General features: G+C 39.7%; 1 protein-coding gene across 1 annotated transcript in view; it reads right to left on the reverse strand.

Annotated features, from left to right (window-relative positions):
- Positions 1-505: 505 nt before the first annotated feature.
- LOC117295726 (transient receptor potential cation channel subfamily M member 1-like) overlaps positions 506-24,564 on the reverse strand; it is a 29,369-nt gene continuing 5,310 nt past the window's right edge. Inside the window, exons 5-23 of the mRNA XM_033778446.1 lie at positions 21,740-21,864; positions 21,205-21,376; positions 20,135-20,303; positions 19,032-19,155; positions 17,889-18,059; positions 13,972-14,106; positions 13,469-13,519; positions 12,596-12,724; positions 11,256-11,524; positions 10,591-10,819; positions 9,908-10,102; positions 9,057-9,215; positions 8,690-8,818; positions 7,832-8,080; positions 7,443-7,617; positions 6,773-6,899; positions 4,908-5,101; positions 4,178-4,310; positions 506-3,589 (exon numbers count right to left, since the gene is read on the reverse strand). Of these exons, the coding sequence (XP_033634337.1) occupies positions 2,344-3,589; positions 4,178-4,310; positions 4,908-5,101; positions 6,773-6,899; positions 7,443-7,617; positions 7,832-8,080; positions 8,690-8,818; positions 9,057-9,215; positions 9,908-10,102; positions 10,591-10,819; positions 11,256-11,524; positions 12,596-12,724; positions 13,469-13,519; positions 13,972-14,106; positions 17,889-18,059; positions 19,032-19,155; positions 20,135-20,303; positions 21,205-21,376; positions 21,740-21,864 (4,181 nt within the window). The 3' untranslated portion in view covers positions 506-2,343. The remainder of the gene's footprint in view (positions 3,590-4,177; positions 4,311-4,907; positions 5,102-6,772; positions 6,900-7,442; positions 7,618-7,831; positions 8,081-8,689; positions 8,819-9,056; positions 9,216-9,907; positions 10,103-10,590; positions 10,820-11,255; positions 11,525-12,595; positions 12,725-13,468; positions 13,520-13,971; positions 14,107-17,888; positions 18,060-19,031; positions 19,156-20,134; positions 20,304-21,204; positions 21,377-21,739; positions 21,865-24,564) is intronic.

Below are 24,564 nucleotides of genomic sequence, written 5' to 3' on the forward strand. Positions count from 1 at the left end.
CTACCCATGCTACTTTACAGTCATGAAACTCCTGAATTGCTGTTACATTTTATCAAGATTTACAAACTCTCTACATCCTTTGGTAATTCTAAGGGATTTCTCTCTTCACTATGATGGCAACCTCACATTTCACAAGCAAATCTCCAGGAAGTGAAATAAGATTCATGACATATCTCACACTCGGGGAACAAAGCCTGATTTCACTTCTGTTTCACAAGTACAATATTATGAATATTAATTTTGGTTTTACCCATATACACCGATGTGTGTAGCATTGTATACTCAGTACTTTTCCGAGTCATGTGAAGAAAATCACAGGCATGTTACTCTGGTGGGATTCGAACCCATGACCTTTGCAATTCTACAGCAGTGTCTTACCAACTAGACCACCGAGATTGCCCGGTAGCTAGAGGCAGTTCGAATCCCATGTTTTTTAGCAGTGGGTACTGCAAACAATTGTTTTTCTTCACAGGACTCGGGAAAGTATTGAGTATACAGTGCTACACACATTGGTGTATATGGGTCAAACCAAAATTAATATTGTTTATCCCCGACACAAATTTAACATCTACAATAATACGAGTTCGACGCCACATAAGTGTATTACCCGTTTGATCTACTATATAGATTGTATCACACACATTATGTAATGCTTTACAAATCAAAGTCAAAAACACAAGATCAAGGGCACATTCCCAATCTCAAAATCTGACAGTTTCTGAGAGCAGGCAAACTTCATGAACTTCTGTGTTGGCATCATGGTATTCTTGAATCATTCCAAACAAGCAAAACAAATGTTTTACCTGCATGCTTGTCAATTAAAAAATCTTTTTAAGAAGTACTTTTTCTGCCTAATCTTAACCAGTGGAAGGCATCACAAGTTAAATTTAAACATGGTTTTCTCTGTATTAAGAGCTAAAACAACTGGAAGTCACTTCCATGCATCACGTTCACACTCATTAGGTAAGTGTGAATTTAGAACCCTAGTTATTTTCCATCAAATGTTTACAAGAAAAAAAGGTAATTTTCTTCCATGTTGAACAATTCAAAATGTTTGGGAGATCCAGTCTCCTTGACACATTATTGTCTGATAAAATTGCTCAATTCTTTGAAGAGGATTTTTACAGAAAAGTTTCCACACCAAAAATTGATTGGACAAAATCTTTGGAAGACTTCTTGGTGTTGTCATTACACCAAAATCGGACACTGATTTTTCCGTAGTTTTTTGGATTTTCATTATAAAACAATTTACGTCACACAGGAGTTTAACACACACAGGGCGATTGTTTATCAAATGTTGTCGGTGAATAAACTCTCTAAATTTCCACAAGTGTTATTTTAAAATAGATGTATAAAATAATGAGCAAGTGACTGTGGGACTAAAATACCATACTACTGAAGCTGCAGTGGTGTTTAATGTTAAATATTATTAAATATTTATGTTAAGAGGAAAATATTGTGTATTCCAAACTTAAGGTAAATTTTTATAAATGTCCCCCAGAAATGGTACAGTGCCGGATTTCATTGAGCAAAAAAAAAAAAAAAAAAAAATGGAACAAATTCATTTGCTGAAACTGTAGAGGCAGATTCCAACCCAAACAGTTGTATTTAAAATTAATACTTGACTGGGCAAAACTTTTAAAAAGTACAACCAAAACATTTGTGTGTTTGACAGGACTATGAAATTCTGCCCTGACATCTCCGATATAAAGCAGCATTAATTCATACAAAAATATACTTGTAAGTTGAACATAGTAAAGACCAATATAGCTTTTGTAAATGATGTGGGGGTTCATGAGTTTCCTCACCACATGACATACCCCCCCCCCCTTGCTCCTAAAATCTTAAGCTTGTCCGCTGAAAAGTTGCCAATCGAATACAAAACAAATCAGAAGATAAAGCCTGGTAATCATTATGGCATACCTACTTTTTATAAATTCCTAAACAACCGAGATTTTTAGAACAAAAATCTTTAATTGTCAATGTCTTTAAACCAACCCCAACTCAGAAATAAAATTAAGATACCATCACAATGCAACCTTCTAGGGAAGATAGACTAGCGATGATATGCTTCTTAAAGTTAGTAAACTCCTGAGACCTTTATACACAAAGAATAAGAGCCCTCTTAAAAAAAAAAATGCACCCTTGTGCCCCCTAAATATGAATTTTATCTCTCCGCTGGATGAGCCTTGCATAGCAGTTACAAGTTACCAGCCATTAAATCCTGTAATACACATTGCTTATAAATTGTTCACTTGAAAATTTGTTCCCAGTAAGATTCTCCCCTTTTTGAAAGAGTTTTTGAGATTGGCCCCGACTGATCTATCATCCGCATATGAATATTTAAAATGCTGTTTCTGCTACGGAGTTTCCGATTCTGTTGGTCAGGATATTCACTTCACTCTGGACAGTAAATTCAATTCCTCCGCCAGCGTCCTCATCCTCCGCATCGATGTCCTCATTCTCCTCCAAGATAAACTGCGTCTCCCTCTCATCTCCCATCACATCTTCCATCATCTCAAAGCAATGATGCTCAGCCTGCTGGAGACCCCCGTGGCTTGACGCGTCCGAGATCGGGGACGCACGGTTCACTCCTTGAGGTAACACCAGCGGAGACGTCGGAACTTCGCCGTCAAAACTGGTGATGTTGTCGTCTAGAGTGAGGTATCCAACGCTGGTGTTGGCGCTGACGAGGTGTGACCAGCGATTACTGAGCTGCGAATTGGGAACCTCGATGTGGTCGGTGATGGTCGAGTAGACAGGCGCGCTCATGTACGGGGTGGATCGGGGCATGGAGTCACGGTGGGAGTTCTTCATACTTGTGAAGCTGTACGTGGAGAGATTGCTATCTGAGTCATGCGATTGGAGTCGAGGTTCCAACAGATTGCCACTACTTGTGGAGGATGGTCGAGGTTGAAATCCAACCTGTCTCTTGATGGGCATAGGCTCTGCATCCGATCTGACGGGGGACTGTTGCTCAACCATTGAGGCATATCGCTCAAATGTACTTAGTCTAGATTTCTTGGGGCTCTTCGACTTAGTCAGGCCCTCCGCTTTAGGGTCTGTTGATTTCTTAGACTTGGCACTTTGCAGCTGCTCAAGCACTGCGGGTCGTTTCAATCGCTCAACCTGAGTCTTCGCGATACTCTGTTCAGCAAACGACCCAGACCTTTTCAATATTGAACTTCTCCACTCAGCCCCTGCAGTCCGATCCATTGAAAAGGACCTGAAGTGATCGAGTTTCCGACTGGTGTGGATTGTCGGCAGAGGTTTGTTCTGCTCATCCGGCGTCAATCCCGCTTCAAGGGGGATTTTTGCCGTCTCTTCCCTGTCCTGAATAAACGCTAGGTGTCTGACCCGTTGAGTCGGAGTCCCCTTTGGGGTGGCCTCGGGGCTGCTCTCCGTGTCACTACCCACCATCTGTGTCAGGACAAGGCTCAACATCTGCTGGATGTTTTGGATTGCCCTGCTTGTGTGGAAGGACATCTCTTCGACATGCATCAGGCGACGATCGAAGGCTCTTAAACTCAACTTGGTGTGGTTTTCCTTCTCTACAATCTCCTCAAGACGGATTGAATTGTCTTCCATTCTGCAGAAATGACAGACGGGTAAAAGAAATAGTATTTATTCATTTAAAAAATTGACAATTTTTTGGGGGTGGGGGGGGGGGGGGGGTCGGGCTAGATAGCTCAGTTGGCTGCCGCTTCCAAGTTTGTACTGTAAACTTGGGTGTGATCCCTGGCTACACAGCAGTTAACAGTTGTACGACTTCTGACTGGCATCCAGAACAACGATATACAGACAAAATAGGGAGACAGCCAACATAGCTCAGTTGGTAGAGCGTCGGCACGTTAGTCCACAGGTCGCTAGTTCTAATCCAGCTCTAGTAAATTTGTCTTCGTTCAACCCCAAATCTTTTTAAATTTACCCGGTCAGTTTCCTGTGTAATTTCACCTGTTCAAACAAGCATACTCACACAATCCTCAGTCCTTATTTTTCTTTCTCTCCTCAAGCGCCATGAGCGCCTTCTATAGGCGGAAACCGACGCTCTATTAAATGTTTTTTATTATTATTTATTATTTTGAAAAACTTTTTTAAAAAAACTAGCTAAGGCATCGACAATGATGTCATAACTGCTAATCATCTACAATGAAAAAATAAAAAATAAAAGCAGTACCTTTGAGAAACTACCTTCAGCCTCTCATCATTTGATGATTGTGCTTTGTCCCTTGTTTCTCGGAAGTACAATTCCAAACACGCTTCCTCAAAATCTCTCAATTTTTCCACACCCTCCGGGGGAAGGAAAAGTTCTGAAAAAAAAAGGAAAACACAAGTTGTTTAGGAAGTCATTCATAGCTGTTTAATGATTCCAATATGATAAATTTTAGCTATGTTTGGGTATCTTTTTTTCTTTAACAATTTTGTTTAAATCTTGTTTGTTCTGAAAAAACAAAGGGACCCTCGAAAGTGACTAGCACTGTAACCTATCAGCCTTATATCTGTGTAGAGAAGTGCGAAAAAATATCAGTTTTTGATGTGGGAGTAAAACCCTTAATAGGGAAAACCCAGGCAAGGCAACTCCTCAAGTCGGGCTACGACCCATGTTGCCGTAGACATACATGGTCTTTCTGAGGATCCTCGCTGATTATTATTAAGATTACTATTATTATTACTACCATGATTAATAATAGGGACTTTTCGTTTTCGACGACGGATGGTTCTGCGACGGTTGTTCACCTAAACGTTGTCGTTTTCAGCACAACGAAGAATCATCCAAAGTACTGTCGTAGAAATTGAGGGACGACCATCCTCAAAGCCGACGCATGCGCAGATGACGCCAAATGTCATCTTACCCGTCGCAGAACCATCCGTCGTCGAAAACGAAAAGTCCCTTTTATTCAACTTACTGAGTCCCTGATCGATGCTACTGGTCCGAGGTTTCTTGCACCGGCACAACACAAAAGTAACGAGCTGGTACACGTGATTAAAGATGATGAGCGGTGGGGCAAGAAATGGCTTCTGTTCAAAGTTCATCGTTACGTTGTAGCGCTGGAACTGCCACAGCTGACGTGCGATGGAATTAACAGCATTGAAGGTATTGCTAAGTGTGGAAAAAGAGCAGTTTTCCAAATGTCAAATATCAAGTTATAAAACACATCATTTAAAATTTACCAGTGGTTTACTAAATAACATTTGTATATATATATATATATATATATATATACCTCGCTTAATAGTATTTTTGTCATCCATTCATTTTTTAATTAAAAAACCAACGGCAGCATAAAGCTGAATTATGTGGCATAAAAAGGTTAAAGTATTGATACAAATTGCACAGAAAAAAATACATAAATCTGCACCACCGCAGTACGGGGATACATAGGTAAATTAAAGCAAAGATTACAATAAATAGAAATACAAAATTGCTAAACCATAAAGAGGCACTATAACAATGCACAGGCCGTTGTGGCCTGGTTTCTAAGTGCTATGGTGCTGGTGTCCTTGATGACTATAGTAAACCCTTATAAGGTGCTACATAATTGGGTCTCAGAATTCATCACTGCAATAACCTATCTTTCGGAAAGTTTGTGTATACTCAGTGCCTTGAGTACCTTGTTTGGTAGATAGGTGCACTATCTAAGACTTTGATATTATTATTATTATTATTATAATTAGTATTATTATTATTAGTAGTAGTAGAAGTAGTAGTAGTAGAAGTAGTAAATCCAGGGCAACAGCACCAAAATACAGAGATTTACAAATTGACAAAAAATATGCAATAACAACAGAATTAAACATGAGAAAGTTAAACAAAGAATATAAATTGACAAGCTCCAGAATGGGTTTACTACATAGATTTGAATAACTGAGTCTTCAAATGTTTGTATTAGGAAGAAGCATTTTGAATTTTGGGAGGGGAGAGTGTTCCATAATTTAGGAGCTGCAGCAGAGAAAGCTCTGTATATCTTTGCTAAAACATGTGCACTGGACCGCTACTAAATCATGACGACATTCCACGGCCTTCTCTTTCAGTTGCTCCAAACTCATGGTTAAAAAAAGTATCCTTCTGTCCAAAAAACTACTTTTGAAGCAAGAAATGAGGTTAGAAGTTACACATAAATTCAATTCAATCAACATATATTTCCATTTGGTGAACAAAAAGAGAATAATAACAAATTAAGTACAATAATTTAAGTCAAAGACAGTCAAGAACAGGTCAAGAAAAATAAAATTGAAAATAAGATGACAAAATCTAAAGTAATGGATAAAAACAAACCAATATGGGGGCATAAAAACAAACCAATATGGGGGCATTTAACAGAAAGGCTTGTTTTAAAATGCCTGACAAATACAAAACAGAAGAAATGACAGCAAAAACAAATGAAACTGACAAACATAAAATGAATAATCGAACTGAAAGAGGATGAGAAAAATAGTATACACCCCCAAAGCAAAGCGCAAAGCATCCCAATGGAAACACTTGAACCAAAAAGTTTTGTGAAGAAGACAATGAAGACATTTCAGTTTAAGACGTGGGAGGAAACGCCCTTTAGGGAAAACCCACGCAGTCAGGTTGGGACTGAAAACCCCAATCCACAATGCAAACCGGGGTCCATAGGCTGAGAATGAGATGAAAGGCAGGGACAGAAACCACTGAGCCAACCTGGATGCCCTCTTTTAAATGCAAATCTGTGGGGCTGCAAGTAGAGAACTACTGCACAATGATGTTATAAATGCGACACATAGAGAGCAAGAGAGTGTCTTAACTTACTTGAATACTGCTATGAGGAGACTAACGAGGAGAATAATGGATACTACAAGATATATCGCCATGGCAATAGGTACGGTCCAATGACCTGGCACGCATGGCGTCATGTCATCGCCGTCCCCGCATTCCGCTGTAAAACACAACAGATTAATATAAACAAATGCCACTTGTACTCAACATACTAGGTTGTACATACATATAGTGCTCTAAGAAAAAGTGGTGGCTCTGACAAAAAGAGCCAGAGGTTATTTCATGAAGCTATTAAGCATACAAAAAATGCTTAGCGCAGAAAAATCTTGCTAAGCAGAAAGTTGTTACCAGCTAAAATTTCATATGAAATATATTGTCCTTGGCTAGTTCCCTGCTACTTACAGCTTAAAAGAAAAATTTGCCAAGCACCATTTTCTGCTTAACAGATTTATGAAATTGGGCTAATATTTAGGGTTACTAAAGAATGAGACTAGAACTGGACACCTGCAATATGCACCAAGTCAGTTTGACTGGCAAGTTAATTCTACCAAGTATAACTCAAGTCTGCTAAAAAGCTCTACCAAACACAGCTAAAGCGTAACCTCCACCAAAGAGCAGTCTCGAATGTCCTAAGTATGCAAACCCTAACTATGCACAACAACCAATACAAGAAGTCTTAACAAAGCATTTCTGGAAGACTTACGGTTGATCTTGCCAGCGTAGACCTCTCCGTAGATCATGAAGTATGGCTCCTTGAAGACCTCCCTGAGTAGTATCCAGGAGAAGTCCTCATTAGGATTAAGAACGGATTGCCTGACGACGCCAAACCCCATCAGGAATATGATCAGGAGGATGATGAAGTAACACATGTCTCTCATCTGGACAGCAGGTATTCAAGAAGATATTTCAGATATTTCAAGAATATTATTTACGTTTAACCCACACACAGTGTACTGCATACATTCTACAACCATTATCTTCAAACCGTATAAGTTTAATTGAAATCTGTGGACAATGAGTTTTGTGTCCTACAAAAAGTACCCAAACCCCTTTTTTGGGGGGACAACGCAAAACGAAAAAAAGGAAGCTCACCATTTTCCCGATCATGTTGACAAATGGTCCGAGGTAGATGTTAACGCTCAATATCTCCAGCACTTTGAGATACCACATGATGATGACACAGCAGTAGATAACCCGCCCGGCTGACTTGGTGGTTGAGGCAGACCTAAAGCCCATTCCGATGAGGAAGAAGAGGATGGCCAGGGCTTCGTGGAGGTGCCAATAAGAGGAATAGAAGACTCGCAGCTTCAGGGAGAGCTTGATTGGTTCCGAGGCAAGGATCTGACACCAAGAAACCAATAAATATTTTATTGTCAGGTGGAAGCTTACCATGCAAAGCTTTAAATACCAAGTAATAGACCACAAGGGGAACTGACTAGATAAATTTGAAATAGTTTGGGTTTGAAGAAAAACAAGATGAACATTAATACTACTACATTTTTCATATGGAAAAAATTGTCTATGGTCTACTGGCAAAGATTTTTACTCAAGAGCTAAATTGAAACAACTGTTACCTTCTTGGCTAGCAATTGCTGCATGTGCTTCTTTTGTTTTGTACAGCTAGCAGTGGTACCACAGACTGCCACAAAGAACTACACTTTACAAGCTAGCATCGGTTGCATTTGTTTCTTGTTTGTACAGGTTGTACTACTAGAAAACCCCATGGCTTGTGAATTGTGGACTTCACGGCCTTTATTTACTAGTGTCTTACCATAAAAAGCTTTAAATTTTACATTAATATTACTATTTTGATTTCTTACGGAAACATTGTGAATGGTCAGTGCTAGAGATAGGGTTAGGGTTCGGGTTAGAGTGCTGGCAGAGTGTTCATCAAAAACTAAATAACGACAGCTAATTCCTGTGGTTGTTTTTTCAATTGTTCAAAGTTACCTCTCTGACGTGTTCCATGCCTGAGGTGACGATGTAAGCGATAACAACATACTCATAAACTGGTGGGGCGACAGGTAGCTTAACCAGTACAAGGTAGTTATACAGCACCATAAAACCAAAGAAAAATATCTGAAAGATCAAAGATTTAAGAACAATGTTAATGTTTCACAATAAACAGCACCCTTTTAGGTTACCTAGGTGAGGGCATTTTACCATTTGACTACAAAAAACTCACGGCAAAATTCCAGAGATGTTAAACATGGATGTATCTAGATTATTTATCACACCATGCAAAGCTTCAAACATCACTTGAAAGTATGTACATTACATGAAGAGAAAAAAGAGAAAAGAGAAATCTGGTACTTACTGTATGAGCCCAAAACTTTGTCATTGGTGCCCTGTAGAACTCGTACAACTTCTTGCCCGGCGAGAGTTGCTTTCTACGTGGTATGATGGTGGGGTCAGGGTTCACAATGGGTGAATCATCCTTGAATGCTTGCACGTTTTTTCCGTCAATGGATTGCATCTGAAAGGAGAGTTATCCGAAAAAAACACTGTAAGGGTTGTGCAGTATCATGGACGAGCGGTCTAGAATATCGGAGTCAAGAGCTGGTGGCCAATTTAAAGGAGTGTGGGTTCGAATCACGGTCATGACACCTGTGTGTTTGAGCAATAAAGTTTAATTGCTTCTCTTCACCAAGGGGTAAATGGGTACCTGTGAGGGCAGTGATGGTTCTTGTGTTTGATTCAGCTTAGTGCGCTATACGTACTTGGCTCTACACTTGTTCCCCAGTTTGAGATGGTTAAAGGAATACAATAAATGGCCCAGCGACTAGGGCCCAATTTCACAGAGCTGCTTTTAAGCAGAAAATATTGAGCAGGATACTAGTCACAAATTGTACTAGTGACATGTTGGTTTGGCATAAATTTCTTTATGCTTAGCTACTTTTTGTGCTTAATCAGCTCTATGATTTGGGGACAAGGCCTTCAAGCACTCAGCCAACATTGTTAATTGTGAAAGACCAGTACCCGCACTTTTTGTGACTCAACATATAAATTGAATATAATTCTGTGCTTAAGCGGCCCTATAATTTGAGACACAGATAGCGTTAATGTGTTCGATGATAACCAGTTTTTGCAGTGATGGCCGCTCGTCTTCTTCCAGCCAACGCTCACAAAACTCTCAGCCATGACATCCAAAAAAATCTCTTTGCTCACCCCTATCATGTCCTCCTCATCCTCCTGTAGGTGACGGAATGAGTCTTGAGATCCTGCGTCATCATCTTCTGAGTCCGGGTCCGCCAGGTTGTGCATGTGCTCCTCCAGTGTCTGGGGCATGAGCTGCAACTCCTCCTTGGTCTTGAAGCTGACTACACAGAAGATGGCCAGAGGGCAGAGCAGCGCTAGGATCACCTGCAGGTTGGTAACAAAGATTACATAAATCCACACTAATAGTAATATTAAAGACTTTCAAACCTGTAACATAAGATAACTTGGAGAAGAGATTTGAAATTTGTGGTACAAAGACAAGATCTTTGATGATGGACAAAGATAATTGACAAAAAAGGGAGACAGCCAACATAGCTCAATTGGGAGAATGCGGCACGTTGTCCGGAGGTTGTTTCTTTGTTCAACTCCAAATCAGTTAAAAATTTTACCCAGTTAGTTTCCTTTGTGGGCCTTCAAGTAGAAGATATTGCTCAACACTGTTAAGCAAAATTGAGCAGGATACTAGTCACAAATTGTACTTCTGACACAAGTTTGGCTGGTAACCTCATTCTGTAAAGCGTATTTTGTTATGCTTAGGCTACTTTTAATGATTGACCAGCTCTATGAATAATGGACCAATGTTTATTATTTGATAAAAAAGGATTAAGACAAATATGGAAAAGTCAACTCACCCTGAGATTAATGTATTTTGTGGTGATCATACCACCGAGCCACAAATCACTCAGTAATCGCTGGCAGCATGGATGGGCCAGAAACTCTCGATGGTGACCCGCTGCGGCCAGACTCAACGACGTGTGTTTACTCCAGTTGTCTAGCTGTATGGTGATCAGCTGTATGGTGATGTCATCGTCCTCATGGTAACAGCGGTCTAGGAGATCTACCGACAGTCGCTGGAACTCCCTGGTGGGGTGGACGAGAAAGAGAGAAGAGGAGTCTACTTTAGGGGGAGGCAAAACTTGTTTTAAAACAAAAACAAATCCTGCTAGATCCTTTAAGCACAAATAATAATAAACATCTTTTATTTATGGCGTCCTGAAAGGGATGTTTGGTAATCACTTGTGAAATTAATGGCAATAAAGCCTCCTGGTTGAAAGTACAACAGACATTGATAATATAGACCATTTTGAGAATCATTTCACTTTGAAGAAATGTGGTAAAAGATATTACTTGTTATACCCCTAAATCTGAATCTGAGAAACGTTACTGTCGGATACATTGCACAGATTGTATGTTCCAGCTACAGATTAGTTTTCCTGCATGGAATTATTTTGATCACCCAAAAAATCAAAAGAAATTTTTCCCAGTCAGTGTCCCCAAGTGTAGTTTACCAACTTACTCTGAGTATTTGCGCAGTTTATCCCCGATCTCCATCTCCATATTGATGACATCCGATGTCTTGGCGAGCTCCTTGTATAACTTACATGCTACCAACGCTTTAGCCATCGCCTCCTCGTCTTGCTGCCACATGAACAGCGCCATTTTGTGACGACCCATTAACACTGCCCACACGAACAGCTCGTTGAAGGGGTAGTTGAAGGTCTCGGTGAATTTGTCGATGTTGTCGGCATTCTGGATATTATCGGTGATGAAGTTGAAGGAGATTCCCTGGATAGGATAGATGGAAATTGACATCTTAAAGGGTCTGTATGCGTTTGGTAATAACTCTGAAAATGAATGGCGATAAAAGCATAATTGGTGACAAGTACAGCAGCTTTGGATAGTATAATAAATCTTGACACTCTTCACTTCAAAGTAATAATAATAATATTAATAATAATAAGACTTGAAATGTGCCAGATCCACCCTACTTGGTGCTCAAGGCGCATTAAAAAAAAAAAAAAAATTAAACAAAAGTACTTCGCTTATGGAACAAGACAATTCTTTCTGCTGGGACAAAAGTGCTCATAAGTGGACAAATGATCCTTCTGGGATATAATTTGTAGGTATTTGACGAGTTTAAAGGTAGTCTTCTTCAACCTTTTTTGTGTGGAATGGTTTGCCTGAAATATTGCGTAATGAACCCACCTTAATTTCTTTCACTTCTATGTATTGGCATTTACCATGTCATTGAATAGTTATTGTTGCTATTTTGTTTTTGCTTTGATTTCTCTGCTTTTGTTCAGAAGTGGTTGCTTTATATGGGGTTTGTTCTTTAATGTTTTTTTTCTCTTCTTTTTCTTTTGTATTGCCCGTTTTCTACAGGGCCCCAATGGAGGAGAGTGTTTTCACACTAATGGTACTACCCTTTACAAATAATTCTTACAAATACTTAATAACACTAATTTTGGTTTTACCCTTACCCCGATGTGATAGCACTGTATACTCAGTACTTCCCCCGAGGTTTGTGAAAAAATAATTAATAATATTCTTTATCCCTGATGCAAATTTCCATCATTAAATCGTTGCGCTAACCCATGCTAAAATATAGGATTCAAACTGTCTCTAGCTACCGGGCAAACTCGGTGGTCTAGTTGGTAAGACACCGCTCTAGAATTGCTAGGGCCATGGGCTCGAATCTCACCCGAGTAATACGCCTGTGATTTTGTTCACATAGCTCGGGTAAGTACTGAGTATACAGTGCTAACACACATCGGTGTATATGGGTAAAACCGAAATTAATATCCTTTATCCCTGATGCAATTACTATTAAATACAAATAAAAATAGTAATAATTACCCTTCTGATAGTGTTCTGATAGAGGGCCTTGAATCTGCGATCTTTGAAGGACGACTGGTACGTCCCTCCCATCAGACTCTCCACTGCTAATCCAACGTCATATAACGTGTACCTCTGAATGTATTGCACCTGTTGTTGTAAAGGGAAAGTATATTATGGTGTTCATGCACCTTTGTTGTCAATAAGGCTGTGATTTCTTCTTTACTTATTTTATTTCTGGTGTACTTTTTCTTAGACTTTTTCTGCGTAATTTTTGAAGGGCATTCATTTTTACTGCTATGCGCCCTTGAAAGGCTGGTCCTAAATCAGCTTTTGGTAAAACAAAACATTTTGAGAAACATTTCACTTCGAAGTGTTGTGGTAAGTTTTTATCCTTCAAAATCTGAATCTGAGAAGCGTTACTAATGTCAGTAATTTTTATCAACCCTTGCTTACTTCACATTACAAATATTTGTTAAATTGTTATTTTGAAGTTGCAGTTTCTTCTGAGTTTTGTTGTTGTTGAATGGTTCTGTTTCTATGGAAACAGATAGAGAAGATGTAATTTCATACACTGTAGCAAGCATGATATTTGGCCTTTGAAAAGCAAGTTGGATTTTTTTTATATAGTTTTTAGTACAAGAGTGGAACTACATGTACGATTACATCATTTTAGACTTTTAAGGGAATGAAATTAAAAATTTGCGGATTTTTCTATTGGCCCAAAATCAGAAATCAGACTAGAGTAGGAAGAATATCAATTAGGTTTGTAAATGTAATCTTGACTACATAGTTTTAACATTTGCATGTAATTTTCTGCCAATAAAAGCAACATTTCTGTAATTTTTTGATGATGCAGACAAATAAACTATATCTGTCAATCTGTTTATTCACCTGTTTAATATCCCGGATGAGATGATGTAAAAGGGTCGTCGGACCTGGCCTCTAAAAATGACAAACAACAAAGTTAAATATTATTATTATTACTTTTTTTATGACAACGTTGCATCAGGAATAAAGACTATTATTTATAACAATAACAATAACTAGGTCTTATTCAGCATACTTTACTATAACCGTCTCAATGCGCTCCACATGGTCATTGGGCCAATAACATTCCTTTAATCTTTCTCAGCTCTAATGGGAGTATACAGCTCAGGGCTGCCATGGTGCTCAAAAGGATTTGTATACACAATATCAACCTCTACCCTCGCAGGTATCCATACCTCCTCGGTGAAGAGAAGCAATTATAGTAATAAAGCATCTCGCTCAGGGACACAAAAGTGTCATGACCGGGAGTCGATCCCACACCCCGAAGACCTAACCACCAGAACTTGAATTCGATGCTCTAAAAACCACTCAGCCATGGCGACACCCTACTTGTGTTTTGGACTCACCGTGTTATACAGCTCTTCTAGTCTGGCGATGGTGAGGAAGTGGTGCATGTTGACGCCATTATCTTTCAGTAATTTCACAAAGCCAACCTTGTCTTGGATCAGAGCTTCCATCATGATATTCTCAAGAACGTTCTCCTGTGAGCACAAAAATTACACATTTTTTTTTACGATCTAAACGGTTAAAGGGTGTATGTAAATTTTGTAGGACAAAAAACACAATGTCCACAGATTTACACTTAACTTACAGTTTGAAGATAATGATAGTAGAAAGTTTCCCTGAAAATATTATGTGCTGAGGTGTTTTAGTTCTTGGGAAATGAGTAAAACAATTTCATGAAAATAACTTTCGTCTCATGAGACGAAAATTATTGTACGCATTTCAAACGTATTTTCATGACATTGTTTTACTCATTTCTCAAAAACTACAGCACCTCAGTAAGAAATATTTGAAGGGAAGCTTTCCACTATCATTATCTTCAAACCCTGTAAGTTTAATGTAAATCTATGGACATTTTGAAAAGGTACCCAAATCCTTTAAAGTGTAAACACAAGAATGCAAACACAATGCAAAGTGCAGATAATTTATGTGATTCAATCCAGCTTAATGAGTCGTTTGTCGGAAATATCAGTATGGAGAAACAAGCCAAAACAGGCCAACGGGGGTGAAGTTTAAGAAAATGATGTTGTTGTTAATTTTGTATTTTGTATTTTATTTTATCTTGTCAACTTCCTAATAAATAACATTTAAAAGGGGCTAAAATTAGCATTGGACACTTGCTCAACACTTGTTTTCATTCAGCATTTTCATCTAACATGTGGCAGTGTATTTTCACTAAACAACTCGATTTTAAACCCCCCCATTCTCAGTTTTTTTTCTGTCGCATTTCTAAATGTTTCTACTTTCCAAACCTTTGAATCAAGATGGGGTTTTAACAAATCTATACAGCAAAGTAACACATGGTTTTACCGTAGACTGAAAATACATTGATACCTTAACCATGCTGTGCCAAAAAACCCTAATACAATTTATTATTATACAATTTACATTGATCTGTAAAAACATACTTTAAAAAACAGGGGGGGGGGGGTAGAAAGCAAAAATCTGGGACAGACATAGCCAGTAGTAAGTGGAGCGAAATAAGTGCATTTGCAGAATTTCTGACAGTACACAAATTCTAAATAACATTGTGCATGACATCGCAGGATACATTTAGAGTTCAACACATGTTTTCATTAGAAGAATTTTACACAGCACACAGAAAAATAAATATTTACTGTGCAAGACATGATCGCAGGGTACTTACGAGTTCAAGCACTATTTTGTATTTATTAAAATGTTTGGACAAGTGGTTGCAATGTGAGTTGGGCTCGGGGTAAACAAACATAACCTACAAGAAGCGAATTAAAATACAGAGCAAATTTTTTCCCTTTTTTTTTAACGCAACTTCGCACAGAAAGTGGCCTCGGTGCAGCGCAATCACAACACTCGAGTCAGCCCGGAATAAACTTCAATCCTACTCTCTGCGATGGATCAATATGCTAGAAGAAACATTCAATAAGCTTGGACTTCCTGGAGAAGACCAGGTGGTTAAAGTCACTACGGAGGTAGGAAAATTATTCATTATCGACTTTCTTTTCCCCTTCATACATTTCCTCCTGGGTTGACCCATATTGGGAATATGTCCTGTTAGGTTTTTTTTTAAAGGATTTTTAATACTGTGGCGGAGCTTAAAAATAAACCAACTTTGTTCCAGATTTGCACAAGGAATTTGAACTATAAAACATTTCAGGTATAATAATATCCTTGGTTTGGGTAGAGTACACATTAAAATGAAGAAACATTTCTGTACGTAAAGCAATATTTAATAAAAACTGGTAACTATACAATTAAAATAAATAACAAAATTTATCATGGACAAAATACAACAAATCATCACTTTCTATGCATCCGAATTAAAGCAATTTTGCCTCCTAAAGGGTCCATGTACTTTTTTTAGGACAAAAAACACAATGTCCACAGATTTACATTATCGTGAAAATTATTTCCGTCTCAGTGATCATGAGACAAAAATTATTTTAGCATGTAAAAACGTATTTTCATGACATTGTCTTACTCATTTCTCAAAAACTACAGCACTTCAGCAACTTATATTTTAAGGTACGCTTTCTACTATCATTATCTTCAAACGGTGTAAGTTTAATGTCAATCTGTGGACATTGTGTTTTGTGTTACAAAAAGTGCCCAAATCCTTTAAAACTGTCATTCAATATTTCTTGTTGACGCGTGCCATTATTTGGAGCATGATATTAAATTAAGTTTATCATATGTGCAACTGACATTCTATTTTAGCAGAGTAGTCCAATCAGAGATTTCTGTGGAAAGCTGCTGCAATTTTGAATGCTGTTTGAATGCTGTTAGTGGATTGTTTAATTGGATCGTTATATTTTTTCAATCGCACACTGCAAAACAACAATTGCTTACACATTCTTTCAATCTTATATATCCATTACATATTATCCACTAATTGTAATTTAAATGTAAAATTTATATTTTCTTATTGTAAGTATTTGTTTTCTGTAAAAATTGTCTTAATCCGGCCTTTGGCTGTGATGACATTTTTGATTAGTAAACCATTTTACTTCAGTTCAATTCAATTATGTGAAATTTAATGACTATTTTGAGGAGCTTAAAATTAACTGTGAAATAGAATAACATACCATTTAAATTGGCTGCTTGTTTGCTAGAAATGACAGGGAAAACCTACACTATGTGGATCATCATACACTTTTTAGTGTTGTAAGGTCTGTAATATTGGTTCTTACTTAAATCTAAGGCTGAGTACCGTTGGACCTATCGCTACTGGAGAGCTAAAATATATAGGCAACTACGCAGAGGACTGGTGGACAACGGACTGCCGCATGGCCAGGCCGCAGGATGCTGCCCAGTCATGCCCGACTGGTTTATTGCTCAATCAACAATCACAATAGATAAATAACAAGAATCACAACATTAGTAAAATGACCAACCGTTTGGAATGATTCAACTACACAGGAAGTGAACATTGGTCACTTCCTGTGTAGTTGAATCATTCCAGTAGAGTGTCACGGCCGAGTGGTTAAGAGCATAGAATTCAAGTTCTGGTGCTAATTCACCGGAGTGTGGGTTCAAATCCGGTTGTGACACTTGTGTCCTTGAGCAAGATACTTTACTATAATTGCTTCTCTTCACCCAGAGGTATAAATGGGTACCTGCGAGGGTAGAGGTTGATATTTTGAATGAAAAGCTTTCGGAGCGCCACGGCAGCTCGGGCTGTATACTCCCTAATGGGAGCTGAGAAAGATTAAAGGGATGTTTATTGGCCCAATGACCAGGGGACTAATGTAAAGCGCATTGATACGGTTTATTGTGAAATGCGCTATATAAGAATTTGTTATTATTATTATTATTATTATTATTAATTTTAGGAGTAATTACCAATCAAGGACCCTCATTTTAAAGACACTGGACACTATTGGTAATTGTCAAAGACCAGTATTCTCACTTGGTGTGTCCCAACATATGCATAAAGTAACAAATCTTGAGAAAAAATTGACTCAATTGGTCATCGAAGTTGCAAGAGAATAATGAAAGAAAAACATGCTTGTTGCACAAATTTGTGTGCTTTCAGATGCCTAAAAAGGCTTCAGGCCTGAAGTCTTTTAATATTTGAGTGAGAAACTACATCTTTCTCAAAAACTCTGTTACTTCAGAGGGAGCCATTTCTCACAATGTTTACAATCAACAGCTCTCCTTTGCTTAATACCAAGTAATTTTTTATGCTAACAATTATTTAGAGCAATTACCAATAGTGTTCAGTGCCTTTAAACACCGTTCTAAAATTGGGTCCAGATAGTAGTACAGTTTATGAGTTACTCACCGGCCAGTCTCGTCCTTGCACAAAGATGAGGGACTTGGCGATGTCCGCTCTGTTCCATGCAAGACACAGACTGAGCTGATCAATGTAAGAACGTGTTTGAGCCTTCAGCAGAGCAGTCAAGATGGCCACATCGATGTCAATATCGTCCTCACTCAAACAAAACAATGTTATCTGTAGAAATGTGTTGACAATTAAGTCAAAGAACCAAACAATGGTTGTGTGTTAGTATAGTACTACATTCGTTATTTGCTCAAAGGGCTCATTAAAGCAGAACAAAAATTAAAAGGTCACAGATTTACAAATAACTTACAGGGTTTACAGAAGGTAATGGTGAAAGACTTCTCGTGAAATATTATTCCATGAAATGCTTTACTTTTTGAGAAAACATTAAAAACAATATCACTTCTCGGTATCAAGAATTACAGATTTATTTTAAACACATGTCATGACATGGCGAAAAGTGCAGAAAAAAGGGTGGGTTTTCCCATTATTTTCTCCCGACTCCGATGATCGATTGAGCCTAAATTTTCACAGGTTTGTTATTTTAAATAGAAGTTGTGATACACAGAGTGTGGGCCTTGGGCATTACTGTTTACCAAAAGTGTCCCATGGCTTTAATAGGTATGCCAAGGTTTTTTCACATCACAAAACCCATACATAGCACCATGTAACCGTTTACTAGGTGCTGCTTTTTGCTGCAATCTACAGCAACCATACCAGAAAACCCAGACGCAAACCTCGAAACAATAAGTGCACTGGGTTCTTTTGTATGCATTTATTAAAGTGCATGGGTCCTATGACCTATGTTCCATCCAAGGGCAACGCAATAAGGGTCAAGTGTTGGACAATGTGTTTGGCGGTTTTTTTTTCATCAATTCGTTTATCAAGTAATACACCACAATGAGGTCCAACGGCAGCTAAGGTTAATTAGACATTGACTAATAGGGAGACTGCCGACATAGAGCTGGATAGCTCAGTTGGTAGGGCGCTGGTTTGTTGTTCCGGAGGTCCTACTTTCAAGTCCCCCTCCAGTAAATGTTTCCTTGTTCTAACATAATTATTTTTAAACAAATGGGAATCGCAACACAGACTGCTCGCCTAGTTCTGACTAGAGACAATACCAAGCCTCAATGACGTACATACCAGTTCTTTCTTCTTCATGCACAGCATGAGTTCAATAAAGAGTTTCTCCACTTGCTCCTGGCGCAGATGGAAGGTGTGCTTCATGGTCTCAAGAAGTTGCTCCCTCAGCGACGGATCCATCTTACTGTGGACCAGATGGTATTATTTTGGTTTCAGACAGGCGAAGATTTACGTTAGGTTCGAGTCATGACAGGATAAACGCCTGAAAGCAAGGCACTCTAGGGTGGTTCCGAACAACTGTAACAGTCGAGCGTTCGACTTCTAGCGCGTGTAGTTGCTCCTAACTGTTTCAGACGTCAACTTTTAATGCACTTAATTAAGAAAATGGTTCGGTGCGACTCTGTTGCACCTGTCTGACTCTCAATCACAAAAGACCGTGAAAGCCTCACACGTATCGAAAACAAGAAAACAACTCTATGAAACCAAATCTTTTTAAATTGATTGTTAGCGGAATTCTTGAAAAAAATAACATCATCAATTTGTCGTGAATAAAATGTCAATTATGCAAAACAAACGGTTAACTTGGGACAAAATTAACACTTGGGAAAATGCTAATTTTGAACAACCCCATTTACCAATCAATCGGGTACAATTTCTAAATCTTAAAAAGTGTTGTTCTCGGTTTACATCAGGGCCCAATTTCATAGAGCTGCTTAAGCACAAAATTTTGCTTAAAGCAAAAAAATCCTTGCTTAGTAAAATCAGATTACCGGCCAAGACTCCACTCAATTGTTATGCTAAGTGAACAACAGCTAATTACCAGTCACAATCAATGTATATGGCATAACATTTTGGCCAGTTACATGTGTAAAATAAGCGAGCTGTTTTTGTGCTTAAGCAAAATATTTGCTTAAGCAGCTCTATGAAATTGGCCCCTGGTAATGGTAATGGTAGTATTCCCAGAAACTTTTCCCAAAATAATCACATGACCTGGATAACTTAAATCATACAAAAAAACCCAATAACTAGTGACTTAAAAGTAGGTTCCACCATTGTCTGATTTTTTCAGACTTTTCCAAACTTTCAAAACTTTTTCCTTAGAGCAAACTTTGACAGATGCCGTTTGGGGGGAGGGGGATGGGCGGAAACAATTAAGTACATACCCGTCTTCTGAGGCATATTTGTGAGTGAACGCAATAATATCGGCCGCTCTTCCTGTGCCATCAAAGACCACAACGGGGATTGGAGGTCGGCTGGTCACATTATTTAAGATGTTGCGGATTGTAGAGGCTCCACCTTCGATGACGACACTCACAAGCGGTACCCTTCGATCTAAAAAAGGGGGGAAGTAAGGTTTGAGTTAGGGTCTATGTCTGTCCACTAAAGCCCTGTTCGCATTGGACTTAATTTGGCTAAACTAACCAAGCCAATGGGTAACTTACCCATTTTAAGTCCAATGCGATCAGCCCAGTAAGTTTTCCTCCCAGGTAACTTACCTGACCCGAATGGCTAGTTTAACCGAGCCAAAGGTGCCCGGTTAAATTGACCAGGTTAGTTTAACCGAGCCGAAAAGTCCAATGCGAACGCGATCAGGGTAAAAGCCATCCCGGTAAAAAGCCACATCCGGTCCCCTATCTACCTGCAGCCACGTGATTGTGTGATGACACATCGTACATCGTGCATTGTGTACATGGACGGAAGCTCGGTTGCACTGAATGCATTCTCGCTGTCATGCTACCCTGTCAAAGATCACTGCTATAGCGCCCTCTTTTGTTTTTCTTAAGTTAGTGGATATGTGTTTTACCGATCGTGTCGGTTAGTTTACCCACGTCAATAATCCAAGTGCGGACGCTGGTAAGTTTCCCCTTTTGGAATGTTAACCACTGTCTCGGTAAAACGTTAGTCCAATGCGAACACGGCTTAAGAATACTAACACCAACTTTACTTGTGGATTAATCAATGTTGCTATTAAGACAATGTTGGTAGTCGCCAAAGACCAGTCTTTTTGGTGTATCTAAACATATGCACAAAATAACAAACCTGTGAAAGGAAGGTGAGGGAAGGGACTGGTTTAACCACAAGAGGGCGACACACAAAAGGCGAAATCACATGAGAGAGGGAGAAAGAGCAATTAAGTGGTGAATGAGACAGACTTATACAAGGGACATTTGTGGAGAAAAAAAGAAGCCAAAGACAAAAAGTAATTTTTCAAAAAAAAATCAAAATAACTTACAATTTCCATGTCGATGTTGAGAAATGTATTTTTCTAGTCTCCGTCTGAGGATCAGCTCACACCCATACTGGTTGACCGTGCCGTTATCGACCAATAAGAAATGTGTATGATGACTGTTCAACTTGAAGCCTTTCGAGATGGGACAGGACACTGAGTGGTAAGGTCGGGTGGTCTGAAACATGTAGAAAATAATTCCACGAATAATAGATAATAAACTGTGGAGGGAAAACTCCAGGCGTGAACGGAGTGGCGACAAAGAAGAGGAAAAAGAAGACCAGGTTGACGACAAATGAGACGGATAGATTAACTAGATAGATTATTGCTGTCGGTAGTGGCCTGTCCTGGCTGATTGATCTAGTGCACCGGAACCAAGTTCTAGTGGCTTTATCACCTCCTGACTCATTTTTCAAAATCGCCTGGGCTGTTTAAAAAAAAAAAAAAAATTCCGTTAAAACAAAAAAGAGGAGGCCTCTAAAAAAGGATACTAAACAAGTTTTTATTTGGCCTAAATGCAAATAACTTTTAACAGACTCACATCTTTGCCGATGAGGCTTTCTTTGTTGTTGAGGACACCCCATGGTGCGATGCCGATGGTGACGATTCGACCACGCATCTTAACTGAGTGATTGTTGAGAGCATCTCCGACATGTAATGTCACCCCTATAAAAAGAGCATTGGTTCTTGATTTAGAAGAAATTACATGGAGCAACATTGCTTAGTGACAATTCAGCAACAATTGAAGACAATCCACCAAGGCACATGGCTTGGAAATAATCCACCAAACCACATGCCTTGAAGACAATCCACCAAACCACATGGCTTGAGGTCAATCCATCAAGCCTTGTGGCTTGAAGTCAATCCACCAAGCCACATGGCTTGAAGACAGTTCACCAAGCCACATGGCTTAAAGACAGTTCACCAAGCCACATGGCTTAAAGACCATTCACCAAGCCACATGGCTTGAAGACAATCCACCCAGCCACATGGCTTGAAGTCAATCCATCAAGATACAAGGCTTGAAGACAACCCACCAAGCCACATGGCTTAAAGACCATTCACCGAGCCACATGGCTTGAAGACAACCCACCAAGTCACATGGCTTGAAGACAATCCACCAAGCCACATGGCTTGCAGTCAAGCCGCCAAGCCACAACAGCTTGAAGACAATCCAGAAAGCCACAAGGCTTGAAGACAATCCACCAAGCCAAATGGCTTACAGACAATCCACCAAGCCACTAGCTTGAAGTCAATCCACCAAGCCACATGGCTTTAAAACAATCCACCAAGCCACAAGGCTTGAAGACAATCCACCAAGCCAAATGGCTTGAAGACAATCCACCAAGCCACATAGCTTAAAGACAATCAACCAAGCCACATAGCTTAAAGACCATTCACCAAGCCAAAGACCATTCACCAAGCCGCATGGCTTGAAGACATTCCACCAAGCCACAAGGCTTGAAGACAATCCACCAAGCCACTTCACCTAGCCACATGGCTTGAAGACAAACCACAAAGCCACATGGCATAGAGACCATTCACTAAGTCACATGGCTTGAAGACAATCCACCAAGCCAATTCACCTAGCCATGGCTTGAAGACAATCCACCAAGCCATATGGCTTGATGACAATCCACCAAGCCACATGGCTTGAAGACAATCCACCAAGCCACAAGGCTTGAAGACAATCCACCAAGCCAAATGGCTTGAAGACAATCCACCAAGCCACATAGCTTAAAGACAATCCACCAAGCCACATAGCTTAAAGACCATTCACCAAGCCAAAGACCATTCACCAAGCCACATGGCTTGAAGACAATCCACCAAGCCACAAGGCTTGAAGACAATCCACCAAGCCACTTCACCTAGCCACATGGCTTGAAGACAAAGCCACATGGCATAGAGACCATTCACTAAGTCACATGGCTTGAAGACAATCCACCAAGCCACAAGGCTTGAAGACAATCCACCAAGCCAAATGGCTTGAAGACAATCCACCAAGCCACATAGCTTAAAGACAATCCACCAAGCCACATAGCTTAAAGACCATTCACCAAGCCAAAGACCATTCACCAAGCCACATGGCTTGAAGACAATCCACCAAGCCACAAGGCTTGAAGACAATCCACCAAGCCACTTCACCTAGCCACATGGCTTGAAGACAAAGCCACATGGCATAGAGACCATTCACTAAGTCACATGGCTTGAAGACAATCCACCAAGCCAATTCACCTAGCCATGGCTTGAAGACAATCCACCAAGCCATATGGCTGGATGACAATCCACCAAGCCACATGGCTTGAAGTCAATCCACTAAGCAGCATAGCTTGAAGACAAAGCCACAAGGCTTGCTGGATTGTCTTCAAGCCTTGTGTTTAGGTGGATTGTCTTCAAGCTGTTGTGGTTTGGTGGATTGACTTCAAGCCATGTGGCTAGGTGGGTTGACTTCAAGCCCTGTGGCTTGATGGATTGACTTCAAGCCATGTGGCTTGGTGGATTGTCCTCAAGCCATGTGGCTTGGTGGATTCACTTCCTGCCATATGGCTAGGTGGATTGTCTTCACTCCTTGTGGCTTGGTCAGTTGGGCTTGGTGGATTGTCTTCAAGCCTTGTCTTTAAGTGGATTGTCTTCAAGCATTGTGGCTTAGTGGATTGTCTTCAAGTCTTGTGTTTAGGTGGATTGTCTTCAAGCCATGTGGCTTAGTGGATTGTCTTCAAGTCTTGTGTTTAGGTGGATTGTCTTCAAGCATTGTGGCTTGGTGGATTGTGCTCAAGCTGTGTGGCTCGATGGATTGACTTCAAACCATGTGGCATGGTGGATTGTCTTCAAGCCTTGTGTTTAGGTGGATTGTCTTCAAGCCATGTGGCTTAGTGGATTGTCTTCAAGTCTTGTGTTTAGGTGGATTGTGCTCAAGCTCTGTGGCGTGGTGGATTGTCTTTAAGCCTTGTGTTATGGTGGTTAACTTCAAGCCATGTGTGGCTTGGTGGATTGTCTCTAAGCCCACTGCTTGGCGGATTGTTTTCAAGCTGTGTGATTTGGTGGATTGTGTTCAAGCCTTGTGGCTCGGTGGATTGACTTCAAGCCATGTGGCTTGGTGGAATGACTTCAAGCCATGTGGCTGGGTGGATTGTCTCCAAGCCATGTGTTTTGGTGGATTGACTTCAAGCCATGTGTTTTGGTGGATTGACTTCAAGCCATGTGTTTTGGTGGATTGACTTCAAGCCATGTGTTTTGGTGGATTGACTTTAAGCCATGCGGCTTGGTGGATTGTCTTCAAGCCCAGTGGCTTGGTGGATTGACCTTTAAGCTTTGCTTTGTTAAACAAGTCTTTTAAGAAATTATACATTTGATTTTATGTCACAC

This window comes from Asterias rubens, chromosome 10, assembly GCF_902459465.1.
Source record: "Asterias rubens chromosome 10, eAstRub1.3, whole genome shotgun sequence".
Taxonomy (NCBI): Eukaryota; Metazoa; Echinodermata; class Asteroidea; order Forcipulatida; family Asteriidae; genus Asterias; species Asterias rubens.